The 25,142-nt window shown below is 35.5% G+C and overlaps 1 protein-coding gene across 1 annotated transcript in view; it reads right to left on the minus strand.

Annotated features, from left to right (window-relative positions):
- The window catches only part of slc6a15 (solute carrier family 6 member 15), a 96,205-nt gene that overhangs the window by 60,220 nt on the left and 10,843 nt on the right, over positions 1-25,142 (minus strand). Inside the window, exons 2-3 of the mRNA XM_028817239.2 lie at positions 24,417-24,888; positions 2,863-3,020 (exon numbers count right to left, since the gene is read on the minus strand). Coding sequence (XP_028673072.2) covers positions 2,863-3,020; positions 24,417-24,708 — 450 coding nt within the window. The 5' untranslated portion in view covers positions 24,709-24,888. The remainder of the gene's footprint in view (positions 1-2,862; positions 3,021-24,416; positions 24,889-25,142) is intronic.

Genomic DNA, 25,142 nt, shown 5'->3' on the forward strand with positions numbered 1-25,142 from the left:
TAGACTTATGTTTTAGTGAGTAAGGGGGATTGTGTAAAACACATTGCTTTTGACTTGATTTGTGTTTTGTATAAAAGATCATTAAAACACTGTGTAGCAAACAATATGATTTTAAGCTAAAAAGTACATGTTACAACCCATTAATATTGGAGGGTGTTCCATTAAAACCTATACACTAAAATCTCCTATAAAGTTTATTTTTGCAGTAATTTTAAATCTGGACCATGATACAAGAAAATTACATTTTACCGATTTGCAGTATCTGCTGCATTTTCAGTGTAACAGAAAGCAGCTCCTGGTTAACATTGTGATGCATTGTGCAGATGACCATCAAAATTGTTGTTTTAATGCACAGTTTCTCCCTCATCACATCTGAACAACTAGAATCTGTTTACATTTGCTAGGATTCACCTGGATTGTGGCAACTACAGGGGGTTAACACTGTCCTTGTTAGGGTCACCCTCAATAGGATCCATGATCATTTGCTCAACTACCAGCGACTGGAGCAGTCTGGTTTTATGCCTGAGAAGTCTACCATTGAGCACATCCTGGCACTGAGGGTTCTCATGGAGTGCAAACACGAATATCTGCAGAGTTTCTTTGCAGACTTTTATCGATTTTCGTAAAGCATTCGACTCAGTCGTTATGCCCTATGGGACATCCTGAGACTTTGTGGGATCTCCTCAAGGATTCTTTATATCATGGACAGCTTGTGTACTGGTACTGTGAGTGCTGTGCAGAGTTTAATGGAGGCTCTGATCGGGGCTCTCGAGAGACTGAGCGAGGAGTCTGAGTGGCTGAGCTTGTGAGTGTCCTGAAAATAAAATTAAAATCCAGGTCTTTAATGACCTCTTAGGTAGAGCCATCAGCAGTTTGCCTGTCTACAGAGAGAGTGTCGACCTTGTCGAGAGGTTTACTTACCTCGGCAGTGACATTCATGTCTCTGGTGACTCTTCCTATGAAGTCAGTAGATGGATTGGGACAGCACGGGGATCATGAGGTCACTGGAAAGGGGTGTGTGGCACTCCCAATACCAATGCAAAAGGATGAAGGTCCAAGTCTGTAGAGTCCTGGTGCTTCCTGTCTTGCTATATGGTTGTGAGACATGGACTCTGTCCAGTGACCTGAGATGAAGACTGTACTCCTTCGGTACTGTGTCTCTTTGGGAATCCTTGGGTACCACTGGTTTGACTTTGTATCGATTGAGCAGTTGCTCATGGACTCCCAAATGAGGCATCCCTCACCTACATTGTGAGGGAGCATCAGTTATGGCACTATGGCCATGTGGTGCGATACCCCAAGGGTGATCCGGCTTGTAGGATCCTCATTGCTAAAGACCCGAGTTGCTGAACCAGGCCAAGGGGATGCCCATGTCACACCTACCCACAGGTAGGGAATTAAGTTCTTCCTGTAAAATTTATAAATGTGTGTCTGAAAGGAAGTACATTTGACTCATGAAAATTGCCTATGAATGTGAGAGAGACACTGTTTGGAAAGCTGATGTCTTTAATAATCATGTGTGTGATATAGATGTCCTGAGCAAAAGACCACTTGATCCTGTTAATGATCTGTTCTGCCAGTAAGGATGAACTCCGCTGCACACTTGAAAAGTTAGTGAGAACAGACTTCATCAGACAACTATGGAAGTAGCAGCATTGGTGAGCCTTTTTAACAATAGATGAACTTTGTGCTGCCAATCTATACCAGCAAAATGTTTCATTATGAAGATAAGGATACATTGTGTCTCCCTGCTAACTTTATTATTTTAAACTGAGTTTTGCAATCCCCATTAACTATTTTTGCATTTTTTATAGATGTATTAAATGTTTGTGTACCCCTTAATATATTATGCTTTTATGATAGTCATAGAGATACAGTATCTTGTTATTTGTGTTTCTGCTATTTTCTTCTAGCTTAGCAGGGCCATTGCTATGTTGTTAATGATGAATCAGTAGTTCTGCTGATGTAAAGACTTAATGTAAATAATGCTTTACCACTTCATTTTTGAGCTGAAAATTTGGGCTTTTCATTTTTGTCTAAATCATTGCTGCTGCCATATATTTATATATGGTTAGCAGGTGATGGGAGAAGCCAGTGGTGGAGACTAATATTAAATTTGATGTGGTTTATTCTCTTGATTAATATTGTCTGGGCCTTTTTTGTCAACTGTTACATTGTTCAAGGAACTGCTAGTCTTGTCAGGCAAGGGCCCAAAGAGTTTGTTTCCTCCAAGGTTGTTGTCATTCTAAGTTTTGGTGCCCACTTCTCTCTTGCCTACAAGACTCTAGTATATTATGTATATCTGTGAGGTCCAAATTTTTATTTTGATACACACTACTTTGCTTGGTGGTCTGTGTTATGTTCTGAGCTAGCTCTCTGTGAAACGTGATATACAAGAAATAATGATATTGACTTTATTCAATTATTTAAAAGGGAGTGTAATAAAATACAAAATATGTGATTTTTGCTATAGACTGTGTATAGCAATAATACATGCTTTGCTTTACTGAATCAACACTTTTTCAAGACTTTTCAGAAATTAAAAAGCTTATTGTAAAATTTTGGAAATGTAGGCATTGTAGCCAAAGTGCAGCACAAGAACAGTGATTCTTATCCTGGAGAAATTGCAGAATGCTCTCAAAGGAATGAATGTTAAAACAAAATATGTTGCTTTTATGTTATTAACAAATTCAAAATATCAAAGAACATGTAAAGGGAAAAATAAAGAGAGGCAAAAGGAACTCTCATGGTCTATCCCATGATTCCTCAGCAACAAGTCACGACTGTAACTGCATGCGCTTTCTCCTTTACTGTGCATAGTTAAATATCAAGGTAAGACACATCAATTATTCAAATACTAACCACACAGCTTGCAAATCCGATTCCTCCTAGGCGAGGACTGATGTAATTCCACACTCCAATGCTGCCACGGCGGATCCGCTGACCTACTGCAAGCTCCAAAAAAAAAAGTGGGATTCCTATCACCACCAACAGGATGAAATAAGGGACTAGGTATGCACCTAGAAAAAAGTCAGAAAAACAGCATAAGGAAATTATTAGTTTGTACTTTAATTCTATTTTTAGAGACATTTTATTACTTATAAATGGAGCACTAAATCCTAAAATATTTCACTAGGTTTGTTTCCAGAAAGCATTCAGATTTCAGAGGAAAACAGAAGCTACTCTCTCTAACTGTGATTGCTAAACCAAATCCATTTACAGTACATAATTGTTTTGCCCCAAAGAGAAAAACAAATTGAGGTATAATGTAAGGTAATGCATAAAAAAGGAATAACATCTCAGTTCTAAATAAATGCAACAGCATTTCCTTTTAATGGAGTTTATTCAAGTTAATATAGCTATTAAGAACTAAAGAAACTTTATTCAAATTGGGAAATGATATGAGTATGTCTGGACGAATCATACATTCATTTTCTGTAGAGAGCACTTATGCTGTTTTTAAAATATCTTCTGGGGGGCAATCATCTGTCAGTGTCACACCACATGTAGTCTTTCAGCTCTAACAGTTCTGAAATCTAAGGCCAATGAGCCAAGAAAATAAAACCTCAAAATATGGTGCCCATTTATAGTAAGACCTGGTTGTAAAACATAATGACCTTTGTCCCTTTACATTTCACATATTTCTAATGCATAGGGGTGCATTTTTTGGTTATCCTTTCTGGTGGGGTGATATCTTAATTAATTTAATTAAGTAATTAATTTATTTAATCAGGTGGCTCATGTAATGCAATTAATGACATTACCACACAACTCTTTGCAACTTTAATTAATAAAACTACAATATGTAAGTTATACAGTAATGTGGTTTTAATGAGGCAAGACTGTCAGATTTCAAACCAAGTTTTAATTAAAGAAATTATATGATAAATTCATGTGAACATTAACATAAACTCAGTATTCTAAAAGTAAAAACACTTTATAAAGATCCTGCGCCTCAGCTAAAATTATATAATGGCATGTGTTAATCAATATCACTGTTTAATTTATAATGGTCTAAATTCTAGCCAGAATGCAAAGGCTTAGTCTAATCTGGGTAGCATAGCCTGTAGAGTCCAATAGGTAACTGTTTCGGGTCCAATTCCTTAATCCTGACTTGCTTAGGATCACACAGTGAGTTAATTGTGGGGACTGGAGTAGAGTACCTGTGATTTACCATTCAGTTCGTGCCCATACTACCGGTAGACAGTTGAGCTTAGTCTCTCTGTTAAGCAGATGATACTTAAGTACACTTCAAAATTAACCATGACAAATATCCAGATCTGTTAAGTTGTTCCCTGGAGGAGGTAAACACATGGATGAAAGAATGTTCTACCCCTAAACAGCAGTAAAACTGAGGCAATTTTCAAAGGGACACCTCATCAAATTGCCACCTCTGGGCATATTTGTATTACTATAGCAGGTGAGGTCATTCTCGTATTTACTACAGTCTGCAATTGAGATGTGATGTTTGATCTTTCCCTCAAAAGAAGTTGAAAAGCAGTCCTCTTTCAACTCAAAAACATTTCTAGAATAAGATCATTACAAAATTAAGCTATTGCTAAGAAATTGATACTTTCATTTGTCACAAGATGCAAACGACTTAATGTACTCCTTGAAGGTTAACCCTATAAATTATTGTTACATTTTGTGAGGAATTAAACAACATCTTCTCTAAAATACGATTGTCTCCCTTCAAACCACTCCAGCCCTTGCCTTATAATGGATGACAATAAAATAAAAAATGTTAGGGTTTTGGTTATGGCATATGCCAAGATTATGTCAATTATGACATATGCTAAAATTATGTCAAAGATTAAATTTCCCTACAAAACTAACAATCACCATTTGTATGTAAGAATTGACAAAATTATAATGTGCATTATCATTTCTTATCAGTACCATGCAGAACCAGAAGATGCCTACTGCTTTTACCAGTCAGTTCAGTAAATGTATTATCACAATGAGTGTCATAAAACTGATATGTATTAAAAGTCAATGTAATACATTAGTATCATTTGGTAAGATGAAAGAATGTTCAGTGATAACAGAATACTGGAGGCATAAGCTGACAGTATACTTTGTATATGGATTCCTGCTGCTTATTATGGATGAAATACACCATGGGGCCTAGTAGAAATGCCTGGTCCTCTAAATGAGAGTTAGGGCTTGAAGGGTCAGGAATACATGGGGTTGCCAAGGACAGCTCTAAGGAAAAGCCTTTTCCTTGAGAAGATTTTTCCTGACCCCAGATGTACTGTAGATAGGTGGCTTACTCCACAAGTAACCCTTGTGTGGGGTTTAAAACTTTCTCTTGGCCAGTGGCCCAAGCAGGAATAAACGCGTGACTGGCAGAAGAAAGTGAGGCCAAGGTGAGCCAACTGAGTGAGCCAATCCCAGCTCATAAAATTTCATGATCAGGACTTTGTTTTATAGATTTTTTTCAGCCATGTCCTTGGCCTCTAAAAATAATACAGATATTATTCTGGGGGTATTGGAGGTCAACAAATTAAATTGTAAAATTGTTTTTTACTTCCATGTAAATGGATGTACAGTGATAGGGTTAAAAATTTGCTATTGTTATAAATTCAGATTCTGATTTTACTATGTTCAAAACATTGACAAACTTTGATTTTAGCATAGTGTCTGTATGTGAGTGTGTGTATGTGTCTGTGGAAAATTACAATTTAAAATTTAAATTTTAGAATGTTTTTGCATTGTGTAGATCTCCTGGATGACTACATCCTGGCAAAGATGCAAAAATTTACAGTGAGCAGTTTCCACTTTATCTGAGGCCTATGTACAACCATAACTTCTGAAAACATTGACCTATTTTTTTCAAACAAGTTGTGTTATGTTTGCCTTGTGACAGGCTCCTGGCCAGTTTACTTTTGGTCCAGTGCTTATCCCCATATCCTTCAAAAATGGTTTGACCTATGTCCAACAATGACTGTTGCAGGAATTGTTTAATTTAAGGATTTTTGCAGGCTGTTCCATTTAGCCATGAGATCAGGCCTACTGACTTGCAAAATCTTCTCAAAAGTAGTTTTTGAGGTACATAATTTATTTAAACATACACGTACATATACGCAAGTGCACATATGCACATACAGTACATGATTACTTGATTGTATATTATTATACAGTTGTATTGTAATGTAAAATATTTGATTGAGTGGCTTCCTGAAATTTCCATGGATGTACTACTAGTTATGAACCATTCCATACCAATTTTTTGATTTAAAATATTTTTGAAGATGTTATTTTTGAAACAGATCATCCCATGGCACCAATTTTTTATTATGAGTGCTGACATTCTTTGCTGCTTGTGATGAAGAGTTGCCAAGCTGTTGCTAGGCAGGATGACCAAGAGTGTGCAACATGTGACTTCATTACTGTGATTGTATAAAGGTCAGTGTTATACACTTCCTAACTATCACATTTTGCGGATAAATCAAAATAAAACAATAAATCTTTTGTATTGTTATAGTAAAGATAACTTTGGTTACAAATTCCTTTCTGTTGTTGAATTTTGGCTTAGGCTATGTGAAATATTGTGACTATTGACTTTTTCAGTATGCATCTCAATCTACAATTTTGTCTTATGCCTGGATGTTGCTTATTTAATTTTTGCCCTCCCAGTTTACGACCTTGCCTTGTTATTACAATTTTACTTTAAACTGCTGCCATCCTGTGCAGACAGTGCATATAATTGATATGGAAGGCCCAGAGAGGCAGCTAAATTAAGTTACTTAGTTTAATTTATTCTCCCTTTGTTTATCCCTCTCCTGAGCTTATTATTTGTATTATAAATGCATTTTTTATTACTTGGTCTTTTTGGCAATATTCTGGGTGTAAGTACTCTACAAGAGTACCTCAAATCCTTTACGGATTGTTCACAAATGTAACACAGATGCATGTTTACTCTTTTTTCAGTTTGACCTATTAAGATGGTTCACTTATGGTGCATAAACTGCTGGTCAAAAGCTCCTCAAACCTATCATCTCAAACAATACAATTTACTGTATATTATTTATAAGTCAACCTAGGGTTCAGTAGGATTAACTTAGTGTCTCGTACATAAATGGTAATACAATATATCAATTTAAATAAGATAACAACAATTGTGTCAACTGTTTCTTTGAAATACAAGGTTGGTTTCTCAAATGATAATACTTTTAAAAGGTTATTACAATATAGTCATATCACACAGTAATAACTTACAAAGATGACAAGTATACAGTAAATATGGTTTCTTCACAGTGAAATAGATTTGTCCAAAAGAAAAGAATAAAGTTTGTCTCACAATGCTAAATGACGAGCTGAAATACAGTATTCACTTGTGCCTGGATTCAGTAAAAAAATAATTACATTTTTCTTTATTTTTTCTAGTTTATTTATTAATCACTATTTCTTTAGCTATTTGTTTGTGGCTTCATCATATTTGACATGTCAGAAGGCATCTTCCCTTTGCTTTTAATCATCAAAAGACTAAACCAACTTGAATAGTTTCTATTCGATATTTTTTGTTGTTGTAAGTTGACATTACATTGTTCTGACTTTGGGTATTGTCAGTATTTCTCAACCAGTGGTTTGAGTTGCAGGCTAACACAGATAAATCACAAGTTGAGTTGCTATTGTTCATAAAGGTAGAAGGTTTAGGTGGGTCATGAAGTGGGTTGTGGTGGATTGCCGCCCCAAAGATCTCACTCAATCATCTCCCAAGTCTGACAATCTTATGCTCAATTCTCCAAGGGCACCCTCCCCACAGTGGATTGTGAAGACAACTATATACCTATATGGGAAAAAGAGAGTCGCAACACCAAAAAGGTTGAGAAAAGCAGCTTAGCCCTTTTAATTTAGTTACGGAATACAGTCTTTTTACAGTCCTAGCCATACCCATGACAGCTCTCTATGACTAGAAACTACATGTAGTTGTTTACTTGCAACCATGTTCAGTTCTAACTGACCAGTCGTAAGTTGATTGTGATGGTATGTGTATTCAAATCTGACTGTATGTATAGAACTGTATAAGTCCCTTACATCATATTCATTGTCTTATATCCTTTTTCATCATCATTTTTAGCACAATGTGTAGATTTTCTATCATTTTTTTTATAAATTATTTTTTATTTTATTATTTTGTTTCATTATTACTGCTGCTCGCATGGGTGCTGAATCTTTAACAGCTTCACGAATCATTTCTTTGTCTGTGTTATGTTACATTATCAGTATGAGCTTCTCGCACTGTTCATTATGTTAACTGTGAGAGGAAGAATTCTACCAGCAGAGTTCGAGCACTCATGTTTTCTGTTTTAACATTTTAGCCTGTCAATAATAAACAGTAACTGATAAAAGAGTTTAGTGTTTCATTACCTCTTTGTACCATTTCGTATAAAGTGGCACATTGTGAGTAACAATGCAAAAGCTTTGGACGTTAACCGGATTCAAAGCCAGAGTGCAGCAATACAGTGCATGCAGTGAACACCGGTTACAGTGGAATAACTTAAAGTCACATGCGATCTCATTCACTTTTGTTTCCTCCCTCATACTGCTTGATCACCTTCATTTTAGAGTCAAGATCAATTGCCTTTTTTACCTGCAATTGTAAGACAAATGTAACTTAACGTAGTCAAAACCACTGCAGGTAAAAAATTAAGATCAAGAAGATTGAGTCATGACATACGGAGTTGGCGTGGCAAAAACTGTCAATTGCCTGTGAGAGGCGGTAGCGATCGTAAAGTCGAATGGTCGTAATACCCATAGGTTGTAAGTTGACAACTACCTGTACTGATAAGATCCTTGTTTTATGGAAAAAAATAACATTCATGACAAGTTAAAAATTGGTAGTATGTTTATGTACACAATTTGAATCAATATATTTGGATAAAGGCATCGTTCAAATATATAATAATAACATAATGCCAGAGGTAATAAGAATAATGATACACTCCATTTCACATGAATATTGTATTTCCACATCCTTTTTCCTCTGGACAGCATGCAGAATTTGTGAATTGGTACACAGAAGTACTTTTAGACTGCTATAGTATCATATGGGGCTTTATAATGTGCTTTGGGCTTCAATGACCTTGATAAATACACAATGCTGGCCACCACCAGTACATTTTTAGGAGTATTACTGTGGACAAATTACATCTTATGGTGCAAGATAGACACAGTGTCAGCTAAACAACCTGTTATCATCTTTGCTGACTTAAATAGTTTTGTCTTGCATTTTGGCACTTTGTGTTTAATAGCAGTGAGGTCACTGCCAAGCAGTACTCTAGAATGTCTAGCTTTGTCCTCATGACAAAACTACAAATTGCAATCTAAGTTTCTCAAATCAACCTAGCAGACCTAAAAACAGCCCTCCATTTCAACTTATCCATATTTTAATCATGAATGAAATGCTACCTGTATTTCCATTCTCCCAATGTGAAATAATTTCAAACTTTTATCAATATTAAACATTCAGAAAGCAGTTGATAGTCATAAAGGTTCCACATGACAGGCTGGACATCAAATTAAAAGAAGTGGGAGTTCAGAGTGTTGTTTGTAGATAGGTTCAAAATTAGCTCTGACACAGGCATCAGAGGGTTATGGTGCAAGGAACCCTATCACAACTGGCTGATGTTAAGAGTGGTGTTCAAAAGGGGTCAGTGCTAGGGCTTCTGCTATTTTTAATATATATAAATAATTTGGATAGGTATATAAGTAACAATTTGGTTAAGTTTGCAGATGATACCAAGCTAGGTGGATTGGCAGATAATCTAGAATTCATTGAATCATTACAGAGGGAACTGGACAGTGCACAGAGTTATGGAAGATGAAATTTAATTTAGGCAAATATAAAGTATTACACATAGGAAATAAAAACATTAGGTTTGAATACACAATGGGAGGTCTGAAAATAAAAACTACACCTTATGAGAAGGATTTAGGAGTTGTTGTGGACTTGGCACCATCAATTGTCAGACAGTGTTCAGAAGCCACTAAGAAGAATTTCAGAATGTTAAGTTGTATAGCGCCCTAAAGTGTAAAGTACAAGTCCAAGAAGGTTATGCTGAAGCTTTATAATGCACTGGTTAGACCTCATCTGGAGTAATGTGTACATTTTTAGTCTTCAGGCTACAAAAAGGACATAGTAGTGTTAGGAAATGTCTAGTGAAGAGCGACTAGGCTGATCCTAGAGGTACAAGGGATGAATTCTAAGGAAAGATTAAAAGAACTGAGACTTTTCAGTTTAAGCAAAAAGGATATTAAGAGGAGACATGATTAAAGTGTTTAAAATTATGAAGGGAATTACTAACAGTGGATCAAGACTGAAATATTAAAATATGTTCATCAAGAACACGGGGACATAGTTGGAAACTTGTTAAGGGTAAATTTTGCACAAAAATTAGGAAGTTTTTCTTCACACAGAGAACCATAGACATTTGGAATAAGCTACCAAGTAGGCTGGTAGACAGTAGGACTTTAAGGACTTTCAAAACTAGACTTGATGCTATTTTAGAAGAACTAAGTGGATAGGACTGGCAAGCTTTTGAATGACCTGTTCTCATTTAGATTGTTTTAATGTTCTAATGTATTGTTTGAAACACATGTGCCTTGTACTCAGAATTAAAAAGTGAAATTTTGGCCAAATATTCAGATGCTGTATATGATTAATTGAACATTGCAGGGTTAAGCAAAATTTCAGATTTCCTTACAAGATCTAATATGTTTATACTGGAGCTAACTGGTCTGAATCCTTTGTTATATTTTAATGCAACTCTATTATCTGATGCCTGCATCAGCACAGCGCTCAAGTGTAAATGAGCAATGGTTTAAAAGGTGACATTTTTAAGCCCTGCATAAATATTTAACAAATTCAATAGCATGGAAACATTTTTCTTGCCATTAAAACCTGTCTCTTTTTTGTAGCTGGAGATACCACCATTCTTCTAAGAGGTGTAAAGTGATATTTAGTCAAATATTATTTATTTTTCTAACATCTGTCTAGTTCTGCACAGAGCCAACCTCAGTAAGTGAAATGAAACATGATACAGTATCTCGCTGTAGTTCAGCAATCTGTGTTTTCGATCACTTGTCTCTTTTTATCGTTCATTCTTAACTCATAATGATGCTATTATCTCACGTTATGAAAAATTTTTCATGTCAAAATACAATCTGAGTGTCCTCTTACAGGTCACAGCCTGGAAAAATAAGATCTGAGCAAGACACTGCAAAAAAACTGTAAAATATCAGAAGCCATTAATGGGGTAAACATAGTCATGTGATGCTGAAATTGCAACATTTTTGTTCACGTAGCATTTATAGTCTCTGTGTCATTTGATTGGAAGGTGTTCTGCAGCATTAAGCAATAATGCATCAGCAGAGCAACTTTAGAAACAGGACCAACACGTAAGCTACTGGTGTTTATGCTTAAGGCATCAAATATATTACTACCAAACAGGATTCAAAGGGAAAGGAAGTTTAAACAGTTCATAATAAAGATATTGATCAAAATCAAGCACAGACATAAGTGGGAAGGAAACGTCTACTGCGTCTAAGATTCTAGCAGCAGACACAAACAACCTATTGATGAAGACATGCAAAGCCTCACATTGGATGCCAAGAAGCAAAACTATACACATTTTGCAGACTGAAAAACCAACAATACTTCACTCATGTATGATTTGCTCAATATTAAGCTGAGAAATCTCTTGTCTGACATGGAAAGCACAAGAACAAAATGGTGGTTTCTACTGCTTATGTAGTTCCAACTGAAGCCCTACTTAATCTTACAGCAAGGCTAGTTAGAGGGATAAAGAAATACATGTTTTCCAGTAAAGACATACTCCACTTTACTTGTCTTTTAACTGCAGTTCCCAAAAGCTTGACTCTTTAAAAGCAGGACTGGGTTCAAGGTACTAACCAACCTTGAGTGGGATTCCAGTTCTCTACAGGTCACACTCATTTAGAGTTGACAGTTTACCTAACACACATTTTAGGAAATTATTACCCACAAAAAATCCAACAGGACACGGGAAGAAGATGCAAGCTCCACAATGGAAGTGATTGCACCAAGAATCAGGCTCACTCTCGTCTCTGAAGTTGTCAGGTAGCAGTGCTACTCAGAGTGCCACACACTGTTTTGTATATGTGCACAATGTATGAAAACTGAAGTACTGCTGTGTGCTATCCTATCTGATAGTGGGGCATTTCAATTACTTTTAGGTCAGTGTTTCTCAGCCACTGTGTTCTGATTCACTTTTGGGTTGTGAGTTGCTATTATTTACAATGGTAGTGGGTCTCGATCAGATGTTGCTTGAATCCCCCCCGACAATCAAGCTTTAATCACCAAGGGTGACTCCCCCCACCATGTTCAATTCACCAACAGGGACCCTACCGCACCCTCTTATCTAATGATCACATTCTATTCACCAAGAAAAAGAGGGTTGTGACACCTGAAAGGTTAAGAAATACTGTTTTAGGTGGAATTCTTCTATCCTACACTCCTCTTTAAATCTAACAAAAAAATTGAACACTCATTGTTTATGCTCTGAACTCTTTACCTGCCATTCTAACTTATACCATGGAAGTCCTGTGTAAAAGTTATGCTATTTTTTAGTCTTGAGTTTTTTTTTGATCTCCTGCAAGACATTTTGTTTCTCTTGTCTGCAGCTGCAAACAGTTTGCTTTGAATTTTGCTCCTCCGACTGCTCAAAGTTTACAGTGTTTACAGTAATTTAATGTTTCTTTGTAAATCAAACTTTAACTAGCCTTGTGGGTTTTCCTCTTGCTTTGAAATTGTAATCATTTGAACATGCATATCTGTTTTTCATGAGGGTTAGCGCATATATAATCACAGAAAAAGTGTGCCTTAATGAACTGGTGAAGATAAACAATTGTATATATGTAAATCTCAGATGTATTCTGAAGTGGGATTTCCTGTTTTTCAATGGAGGCAGAACTACAACACTTTAGTAGAATTTTTTTTTAATGATAACTACTCCTGCTGCAGTACCTTTATTTAGAGGAATCTAAAGTTTTTAAAACTTTCACCAAACTAGATGTCTCTCTCCAAACAGTAATCTCGGTACTGCTTTTCACAGCAAGCATCACCCCAAATTACTAAACTGTATATGTAAACAGGCAGGCAAAGAAATTTGCTCAGAATCCCACTGAGCCAGGAGTGGAAAACTGAACCTGAGACATCAGGGCTTGAAGTTCAGCTCCTTTGGCATTAAACCACTTGTGATTAATTGTACACATTGTGGGAAAAGAAAAAGAAAATTAGTATCCATCAATTTGACAGTCTCTCCATGTACCTTCATCCTAATAGAAATTTTGCGACAGAACAATCAAAAACCTCTGCAACATATTGTACATTTTTCTCTTACAGCTTGAAATGTGTGACCTCTCCCAATCAGTATTTGTTCACTTTTATAGGGCTGTGATTGAAAGCACCCCCACTTCTTCCATAATGGTCTGGTTTGGTGTGGGCTCATTCAAAACATAAACTGCAGCATGTTGTCCAGACATGCAGAAAGGATTTCAGGCTTGAAACTCAACTCTGTTCCAATTTACATTTCAGGTCACAAGGTGAGCAGGCAATATAATGAAAGTGCAAATCTTCTGCAGGTAGCCATCTCTCTCAATTATTATCATTACTGGTCACTCAGAGCTGAACCACTCTTTGCAAAAATGGCTTCTTCTCTACTGTAGACCCTCTGGTTTATCAAAGGGTTTCCTTTGCCACTATAGCTACAGAATTTCAAACATCTCTGTTATGTTAATTAGTACAGGACATGAATGCAATTCTAAGTATTCTCATAAAGTTTTATCTACTGTATGTATTGTGTTTTGTTCACTATAATAGAATTTACTACTGTTTCATAGAATACTGTGCTGATACTGTATATTGTACTTTCAATTATGCTTTAATATTGTAATGTCTCCCCCTGCAACACCAAGACAAATTGCTAGCAACAATGCTGCCTGGAAAAAAATGCTGAATTCATACAATTTAAACAAAAAATATAAACTGATGCACTTTTCTAAAATAGGACAATGCCTGTATGTACCAGATAACTAGATGTATTGTTATTACAACTTATTCACAAAATGGCAGATCCATCAAATTCAAATTTACATACTCAGTTCAGGGTCATGGGGAAAAAAATGCCTACCCACTAGTACTTGGTGCTAGATGGAAACTAACCCTGGATGAGGTGAAAGCCAGAGCAGAGCACATTCTTACATACCCACAATTACATTGGACTGATACAGAGGTGCCAGTTACTCTAATATATATTTATTTTATGAACATGTCTGGGAAGTGGAAGGAAAAGTGGAATACCTAGAGAAAAAAGCAATAAAAACATTCAAACTCTACACAAACAGTGTCAAGGCCATAATTTAAAGCCAGAACTCTTTAAGTGGGATGCTACAGCAGTAACCATTGCACTTTTACAGTCTAATAAAAAATCTAAATTAATAACTACAGCACATGATTTGATGAACTCCTAGCAATGGTGCAAAATACTCCACTAACTCATTTCCTAACTCAAAAAATGTAGTCTAGGAGGACAATTTGAATTATTAGGTATGTGACTGTATTTAAGTGGTGGCAGACATGGTTTTCAGACAGGGCAGTTTCACGCACAGGTGGGCTACTTTTAATTTCATTTTGCAAGAGAAAAATACTGTAAGTGTGACTCTTCATTTTGGGCTATTTTTTTGAAATTGTGTGAGATTTTGTAAAGGCAAATAATGTCAATTTGCATTTCCACACCCGACTTTACCTATGAAAGTCTTTTTGTCTTTCCGACCTATGACACACATTTTTTTCTATCCTTTATCACATTTATTTAAAGAAATTCATTTAAAGGTTTCACCCTGTAGGTTTTACTGTCTGTTCAGACTTACTCCACCTACACATGCAAATTAAGTACCAATTTGCTAGTCAGAGAAGTAACATTCATGGATGTTTACAGCTTTGGGGTGATGGGATATTTGGGTTGCAATTTGCTGGCTTAAAAGGACTAACCAATATTGGGCTACATTTTGTAGGATAGGGCACAATTTTGATTATGATTGGGCTGTAACCCTGGTTTTATAGCAATAAGCAAATTTCACTTCTTGTTATATTATGTTATGGTTAATGGATTAATACTCACTGTGTCAAGTGATATACTATATACATGTATGTCACACTATGGGTGAGTAGAGTATTGTCATGTTGATTCCAGAATACATTTGGCCAATCTAGTGTTCTAAACCTGCACTTCATGAAGAGCACTGTACAAAAACAAAATGAATTGAATTGCACTGAATTGAAAATTCTTAGGGCATTTAAAATTACCATAGAAAGAAGAGATGAACCTTAATGCCAAAAAAGTTTAGAATGATTTACCTTTTGTGTATTTCATGTTAATGGTCTATGATGTGAGCAAAACAAATGTGGAAGATCCTATGTTAATATACAGTTATTAGAGTTAATTTTAAAATAAAGTAACTCTCAAAGAGTATGAACTACACAGTTCTCTTCCAAGAAACCATGTTAAAGAAGGGTGCTCTGTTTATGACTATCGACCCTGGGAATTTAAAAATATATATATCTGAGATGTGCCCCTTGTGTTCCAAAAATGTAAAGGGGAAGCTGCAGTCACTTGCCTTATTCTGTTTCTAAAGATCTGTCTCTCCTTTATTATTACTGAAAAATGATGTGACAGTGTATTTTGTTACTGACATCAATGTGACATTTTGATGTTTGATTTTTTTTTTACAGAAATCCTTGGAAAACAACAAGACTATGGTGCGAGCCTAGAATCAAAAGCACCATCTCCAAAGTGTCCAATCTACTTAGCTATTAAAACAGTTTTAAAAACAGGTTCTCTAGAACCATTTAATTGATGTGCTTCTTTTTATTTTGCAGATTATTCAGTCACCACCTATTGCACTATAGATAAAGAATGTCTAAAGGTAATATATGAAGATCCAGATATTTCAGTTAGTTGCAGAGAAGCAGAGCATATCCTGGCAGAACTGAGCTGAATGTAGCAACCAAAACTGGGATGCCAGTTTACTGCAGGAAAATCGCAAGGGCAAACTTTGTCTAACTCATCTTCAGGATGTAGAAGAAAACAGGAGTATTGTTAAAGAGAACTCCTACATTTTTTTTTCATTCTGGATATCTCTTTAATTCATACTAACTGTCATATTTTTTCCTAACTCTTCTAGTAAAAGAAAAGAGTCAGACATAAATTGCAGTACAAATACGTTTTTTTTTATTAAATATTATATTTACAAATTAATTATATTACTGAGTTGTATCATAAATATGTTTAAGACTGAGTTTTATATTTAATAGATGTATTATATGTTTAAGAATGAGAAATTTAGGTGAAAACTGTAAGACTGAAGTTTATTTTTAAACATGCTGCAGTGTGAGAAAATATATATTTTCAAAATGCCTGTGTTTTTATGCCTCATCTTTGTATATGGCTAATAATAATTGCTCAGTTTTTATTTTACACATGTACAGTAGGAGCATTACAGGATAGTGAGAATTTTCAAAATGGGTCAACAACCATTCAGATTTACGCAGTTGCATCATCCATCTGTTCAACATTTTTTGCAAATGTTTTCTTAGAATTTGAATGCTGCATTAGATTGTTATAATCAATGATGGATAACATTAAGCATTTATTTAAACACCCGACCTGCTACAACCTTGCATGTGTTTGGCAAGAACTGTTCCTGAGTATTTTACCATTAATCTAAGACATGTTGTTTGTTTAGCAAATCCAACAGAAGAGAGAAACACCTATCCAAAACCTGAATTTTAAAAACAGAGTGAAACTTGAAGCCAAGAATGAAGACCTTAATATGTTTAACATGTTCAGCATTATAAGATAAAGCTCCAGACTTAATTCTTAATGGCACATACAATCTGTACTGAAACATGCACATTATATATCAAAACAAACATACAACACACTGAAATACATACACTATATGGACAAAAGTATTCACATAAACCACTTGATTATTGAATTCAGGTGTTTCAATCAGATCCATCACCACTGGTGTGTAAAATCAAGCACCTAGCCATGCAGCCTACATTTACAAACATTTGTGAAACAAAATGGGTAATTCTGAAGAGCTCAGTGACTTCAAGCGTGGTACTGTGATAGCATGTCACCTCTGCAGTAAGACGGTTTGTGAAATTTCATCCCTGCTGGATATTCCACAGTCAGCTGTAAGTGGTATTATTGGAAAATGGAAGTGTTTAGGAACGACAGCAACTCAGCCACGAATCAGAAGACCACGTCAAGTCACAAAGCAGAGTCAATGACTGCTAAGGTGCATAGTGCATAAAAGTCACCAACGCACTGCTGATTCCATAGCTGGAGTTCCAACCTTCCACTAGCATTAAAATAAGCACAAAAACTGAAAACTGGAGCTTCATAGAATGGGTTTCCATAGCCGAGCAGCTACATGCATGCCTCACATGCCCCAAGTCCAATGGCAAGCATCGGATGGAGTGGTGGAAACGTGTTATATGTGGTGATGAATCATGCTTCTCCATTTGGCAGTCAGATGGGAGAGTCTGGGTTTGGCAGATGCTGGGAGAACATTACCTGCCTGACTGCACTGTGCCAATTGTGAAGTTGGATGGAGGCGGGATAATTGTGTGGTGCTGTATTTTCAGATTTTGGGCTATGTCCCTTACTTCCAATGAAGGGCAATCTTAATGATTCAGCATACCAAGACATTTTGGACAATGCTATGCTTCCAACTTTGTAGAAACTGTTTGGGAAAGGCCCTTTTCAATTCCAGCATGACTGTCCCCCAGTGCACAAAGCAAGGTCCATAAAGACATGAATGGATGAGTTCAGTATTGAAGAATTTGACTGGCCCACACAGTAGCCTTGACCTTAACCTCATCAAACACCTTTGGGATGAATTAGAACGGAGATTGTGAGCCAGGCCTTCTTGTCCAACATCAGTGCCTACAGAATGAATGGGCACATATTCCCACAGAAACACTTCACAATCTTGTGGAAACCATTCCAAGAAGAGTGGAAGCTGTTATAGTTCCAAAGGGGGGACCAAATCCATATTAGAGTCTATGCAATTCAATGCAATGTCATTAAAGTTCCCGTTGGTGTAATGGTCAGGCATCCCAATACTTTTTGTCTATATAGTGTACCTCTCATGTAGAGATTTTGTCTCATACACTGTATACTTAAAACACACACAATATATATTGAAACACAAACATCATATACTGGGATTTTGTCTCCCAATATAATGAAATATACAGTATATACATCAGGGAGATTTTATAACATACACCATATATACTGAAACCCATAAAGTGCTTGCTGAAATTTCATCTAATATACTGTACATTGAAACATATTCAGTTTATACTAAAATGCTTACAGTGTATACTGATATTTGTGTCATACTTTATATAAAGAAATATATGCACTGCGTTCTGAGATTTTGTGTCATACATTATACACTGAAGAGGATACCCATGCACTGAAATTTATATTTAATAAACTATACAGTGAAATGCATATGATTTATGCTGAAATTAACACAGTGCATGCTGAGATATTTCTCTCACACTGCATAAGCATATATTTAATAGTGAACTTTAATTAGGTTTACTGAAACTTATGATTTATATAAAATTACTTAACATGTGAGCTATTGGCAATTAAATTACAGCTGAACAATTGAGAAGGTTGTGAATTTGTGCATGTGGAGCAGCTTCTAGGAACACTAAAGTTTAAGCAATGATGTAATCCTTACTATCACTGTGTCATGATGTCTGGATAACTTAGCAAATGTATTATCTAGGCCTCATACAACAGAAAAATATGTTTATCTTTATTTTATAGATAGAGTATGAGAAATAAGCAGACTAACACTCCATTGTTTTTCATCAACCCAGCAGTATTGACTTACAGGTTAAGAACCATCTTACAAATTGCTCAGAATTACATTTATGGAATTTAATTACATGTTCAATTGACGTCTCTCATTATAGTGTACTGTATATGCGTTTCACTATACATTCAGTGTGTGGATTTCAGATTAGAGTGTTCTCATCTCAATATATAGTACAGTATATGCATTTCAGTATACAGTGTATTCATTTTAATATGTGGTAGGTGTTTCAGTATATAAGGTGTGTACTGTTAAGTATAATTTACATGCTAAATGGTTTCTTTTCCATGTTAAATGAAACATATATTGTTATAATTATCAAGGAGAGAAAGATATATAAATGTCTGTGAAAAGTCAGTACTGTACTGTACATTTTATTAGAAATTTTAGATAATTTGCTTACCACCATTTTGTGTTTTTAACAATCATTTTTTAACAAAAATGTTTCTGTACAAACTGAATTTAGTAAGGGTTGCACATTCCCGGGGAATATGTTTTTAAGAAACCATAAATCTGCTAAAACTACTAAATTTAATTTACTAAATTCCATACACAAATATCAAGACAAAGAAATATAACAATAAATAAAGAATACAATAACTTTAATTCTAGCTTACACACTTAAATAAAAACAGCAAAAATATCCCTGTGGAACAGCACAAATTCTTAGTTTAATCTCTATCTATATTTCTTTCAGGGATGAAGATATTTACCCTGTAAATCTTCCAATAACCCCTAAATGTGCTTCATGGGACTTGAAAGTTACAGTATTTTATATTCTTAATCCTAAAAAAATAGTTAATATGGTAAACTAACGAAAGCACCCTGTGATTTTGAATTTGATTACAGATGAATGGATGGAAGAACTACATTAAGTGAAAGAAGACAAGCAAAAAGCTAAACACAATAACTTTTGCAAATGTTTGGTTTGCCTATAACAAAATTCTTTATACAATAAAGAAATGGGCAAACCTGTTCAAATTCATTCAACTTTTGGTATATGAAGTAAAAAAACAAATCATGTACCTAGCGTGTTAAGCCTGAATCGTATCCAATTAAGCAATTGCTCTTACTCTACTTCAGTGGTAATGAATCTCTCATTCCAAAATTTCATGGGGATGGACATACATTTTAAAATATTATCAATCTGTGGCTGGGACATCAATTAATTTTCTTCAAGCCACTTAAACAAATCCAGGGTTGATGAAGGCCACAACCTGCTCTGGCAATATCTACTGGCTCTGGACAGAGTGCCAGGGCATTAAACGGCAAACTTAAAGGCAACTGCCACAAGCCATTAGGGTTAAAAATAAATTTAACCGGCACATCTTTGGGATGTCAGAGACAACCCTTAGTGCTACATACACATAGGTAGAAACTCCGTGCAGACACTCACCCAGCTGGATTTTGAATTCTGTGTGACAGCAGCACTAAACAATGAGCTACTGTATCTCTGATGATTATATGTTGATGTTATTAATCAACATTTTAATGTTCTTCAGTCAAAGAAATATACAGTATTACAACAACTGCAGAAGCCCAGTGACTACAATCTTTCACCAATAGTTCTCCTTTGAAAATTGTATTATTCTCCAGCCAATATTAAAAGAAGCTAAGTGTATCCTTTCTTAGTGTTATTTTTTCATTCTTCATATTAGAATCACCACAGTACCACTAGGGAAGGATATAATATTATATATGAGGTCTGTCTATTAAATAACGAGACTGACGTAATAACTCACTTTTTTTTATATAACAATTCCAATGCTTGTCCCATTCAATATACTCCCCATTTGCAATTACGCACTGAAGCAGTCTTGGTTTCCACTGGTCGAAGGCATGGAGCAGATCAGTTTCTGTCAGCTGTTTCAAGAAATCTGACGTTTTCTTCTTTACTTCTTTACTACATCCATTGAGTCAAAATGTGTTCCTTTAAACACCAATTTCAATTTAGGAAAAACACAAACGCACGAGACATGCAATCTTCCCCGTAAGCCTCAGTAAGCATTTGAAAAGATTCCATTTGTGTTTTATTCAATGTTACTAAAAATTTCAAACTGACACATTGCTCAACTTTTAAACAGTGACTGACAATCAACTAAATGGCAGAGAGTCTTGTTGTTTGTCCTGCAGGTTTGAACAGGTTTAAATCTGCATGCTCACTACTTTGTTTACGAGATAGAAACGCAGTCTCATTAATTAATAAACAGACCTATATATATATATATATATATATATATATATATATATATATATATATATATATATATATAGATTTTTTCATGAATGTTGAGATCTCTAACAAACATATTCCCGGGGAGTTTATGGCCCCTGCTGGATGCAGCTGCCTTAAAACTATGCTGTAATATAACTTTATATTGGAAAAGAAAGCTAGTGTAATTCAGTCACTTGATGGGGTGGTGTGGGGAACACAGGTAAATATCCTAGGAAGACACTGAAAATACTGAAATTCTAATGATTTCCTTCAAATAAGGTAAAATACATCAAAATGTACGACCATTTCCAACAGAAAAGAACGCAAAGTGGCTCATACTAGATCTTTTTTATCACATTTCTTTACTGGTTGCTGATCCGTGACCTAACTATCCATGGTTTTCCAGGTCTAGGCCAGAAAGAAATATAGTAAGGCAATGTAGCTTGCACTTACCTCAGTCAAACTAAAACCTCCGCATAATACAATTTCATGTTCTGCATTTACAGAAACATGCCAGCTACATGAAAGGTAAAATGTGATGGCCAGTGCAAGATCCAATTATAGTATGTATCATTACAATCTATAAAGAGAATGATGAGCTTAATTAGCTGGAGAATGCATTGTTGCTGAAACAAGTATTCAATTAGTTTGTGTCTTAAATAAACATTTATTAACAACATTTTTCATACATTTAATCATTGTGAGAATGTTAATATAGCCTCTTTAAAAAATGCATTTTAGTATTAGGCATTTTAATTGCCCAGAGTATTTTTGCCCTGGCGGTAATTATAGCAAACTAGGATCAGCATGGGATTTGATAAATATATAAACTGTCCAGAAATGACCAGGGAAAACAACAGAAAAGAGAATAGCAAATGCTAAAGGCAGGCTAAGTCTAGCACACATGCACCTAGATGTATCAGCAGCCACCTATAAACCAAGGTGAAAAGCAGATGCAGGAACATCTGAATTTTATTGTTTCTTTACTGAAATATAGGGAGAAACAGATTGGAATTACATGACCAATATTTGGAGCAAATCTGCCAAAAATAAATATTATGCATTACTTTACAGTAGGTGCGTATGTAAATTTGACTGGGGGTTTGAAATGATTCCTTCTCTACAGGCACACCACACAACATATTACACATTTCACATTGGATCTTATCATGTAGTAGATGTGTGATGGCTATGCTAAAATTAGGCAGTGTGGTGTAGTGATTAAGGCTTTGGACTTCAAACCCTGAGGCTGTGGGTTCAAATTCCACTGCGTGACCATGAGCAAGTCACGTCACCTGTCTGTGCTTCATTGGAAAAAAATGTAACAAATTGTATTTCAAAAGATGCAAGGTGCCTTGAATAAAGGTGTCAGCCAAATACTAAAAGTAAGATGCAAAACATTACAGGAGTTTCTTCACCTCTCTCTCTTTTTCCCTTTGTTTCTGATTTTTTCTCTCTTATTATGAAGAAATCATTTTTCTTTTCAGAACAATCTTCATAAATACCTATTATTTTTGCTGCTTACTGGTAGTTTAGGCTTTTAGGTTTATGGGCAGAGAAGTGGATCCAGGACCCTGAGTTCAAAACCCAAGCTCCAGAGGGTTATCTGTGTGGAATTGTGTATTTTTCTACCATAATACCAAAGACCTCCAAGGATGTGTCCTGCCTTCCCTAATGCTGCCGAGCTCTACCCTGCCATGATCATGAAATGGATTAAAAGGCTTTGTGAAATTTGTGTTATGCTAATGTTTTTTGTTAATTACAGCCTAGTTGTTTACTTTCTGAAATCCAAGGCTGTGACAGATGACCTGTATTGTATTACATTTCCACAAAGCAAGACAAAGCACACAATAAGAGCATCAGACTCTGCATGTACAATAATATCTAATTCACAATTATACACTGCTGGTTTATTTTATAAAATGCAAAAGCATTCTTAAACAGCAGCCCTTATGAAAAGACAGACACTGAATGCATGCACAGAATTATAAATATAAAACAATGCCATGTAGCAGCTAACTCTTTGTACAGCCACCATCTATTATTTCAACTTGTATCATATTAGAGTTGAAGGAGGGCCCAAAGAGAGACTAACTCATCACAAGGGACTGTTAAAGACATGCTGTACACATTAATTATATATTTGTTAGTCGGTCCACGTAGCTTATCTTTGTACTGTGTGAAGTAATACATATCAAGAGAGTATAAGGAGACAACATGAAATACCCTTAAAAGACCATCAGCTCTAAATGATGCGAATACTTTGCCACCAGCTTCAGACATAAAACCGAGTGAAAATAACTTAAGACATTCAAGGTATTTCCAATTCAGAAGGTATTATGTGCTACCAATTGTAAATTGCTTTTATAGAGAAAGAGAAGTCTCAGCTTTTGTTATTATACAGAGAGAGATTTCTATACTCAAGTGTAACTTTGGTTTTTAATGTATTACAACACATTTTTCTCTGCTATAATTTTGCCGATCAAATATCAACCTCACAATAAATGCCTGTAGGTTTCTTCAATAAGCAGCTCAACTGGCAATATGTGACATCTGACTTGTGATATTGGCTTATTCATACAGTAATTTTCTAAGCCTACTTATTCTACTGGGACATAGAGCCTACCCAGGCCTCATCAAGTTCAAGGCAAGAAGAAATTCTGGATGGGGAGGCATTCTATTACAAGGCTCTCTCCCCTGAAATTTGCATATTTGGAACTGGAGAGAAAACCAGTTTACCCTCCGAGAAAACAACCCAAGTGAATTTAGGTAGAATGGGTAAATTCTGCTCAATGACCATTATGGAACTAAAGCTTAATTTATGGAGCTGTGAGGCAGCAACACAAAGCAAAGGAACACAAAGCAGGATGACATTGTGCCATTTAACAATGTTTATTTAAACTGTTATATTTTATATTTACACTACTGTTTTTGGATTAAAAGGTTAATATACAGTCTATGTGATTCACTACAGAATGTAGTCCATGTGTTTCATCATATAATGTATGTGCACTTGAAAATGAGTTTGTCAATTGAATCTGTAAATGAACTTTGTTCAAGTCTTAAGATGCAAGCGGGCCATGTAACAATGTAAAAAAGATATAATGCATACTCAAAGTATCAATTATGTCTTGTTTCACCCCTTTACATTGATATGTCTTAATGTGAAAACATACTTCAGCAACATACCATTAGTTTTCTATGTACTACACAAAGTTAGCAGAGAAAAGTCTATAAAAGTACTTACCTCCCCCATTTTTCTGGCAAAGATAGGGAAACCTCCAGACATTGCCAAGGCCAACAGAAAATCCCACTTGGGCCAAAATATACTGTAGCTTACTGTTCCAAGCTGGCCTTTCCTCTTCAGTATCAGAACCCTCTTCGATATCTCTGTCCTTGTCCCCTTGGACATCATCTACAGTTAGTGAGCTTTTCTTGAATGAATCATCAACAGAGTCCTCATTGGAAAGAAGATCTTTAACAGATTCAGTAACATCATCGTCAAGCTCTCTCTTGACGACCTTGCTGTTTTTGGGCATTTGATTTGCAAAAATGTCAAACCGTCTGTTAAGTGAGTAAACTGCTCCCGACAGTACTTGTTGCCGTTGAGATGTATCAAACACAACTTCTTTAACAGCTTCAAATTTAAAACCTTATCATAAGAACTGAAAAGATTCTTCAAAATTTGGATTCTAATTCGCCTTCATCTTCATTAATGTCTGTAAAAAGACAAAAAGAGCCAAAACCTAAATAATTACAAATTTGGGCAATTCTGTAACAATATATAACCAGAACAGAAAGTCTTTAACTGACTTGAAATAATATAATATGCAATATTTGCTAGTCATTTTGAGATAGACTAATATGATAAAATATTATGGTATAGTACTGTCCACCACCTTTTCAGCATGGCTCAGCTATAGACAGTGCTCTGCTCTCCCCTTCAGCACTACAGGTTCAAACCGATTTGACA

This window comes from Erpetoichthys calabaricus, chromosome 1 (genome assembly GCF_900747795.2).
Source record: "Erpetoichthys calabaricus chromosome 1, fErpCal1.3, whole genome shotgun sequence".
Lineage (NCBI taxonomy): Eukaryota > Metazoa > Chordata > Cladistia > Polypteriformes > Polypteridae > Erpetoichthys > Erpetoichthys calabaricus.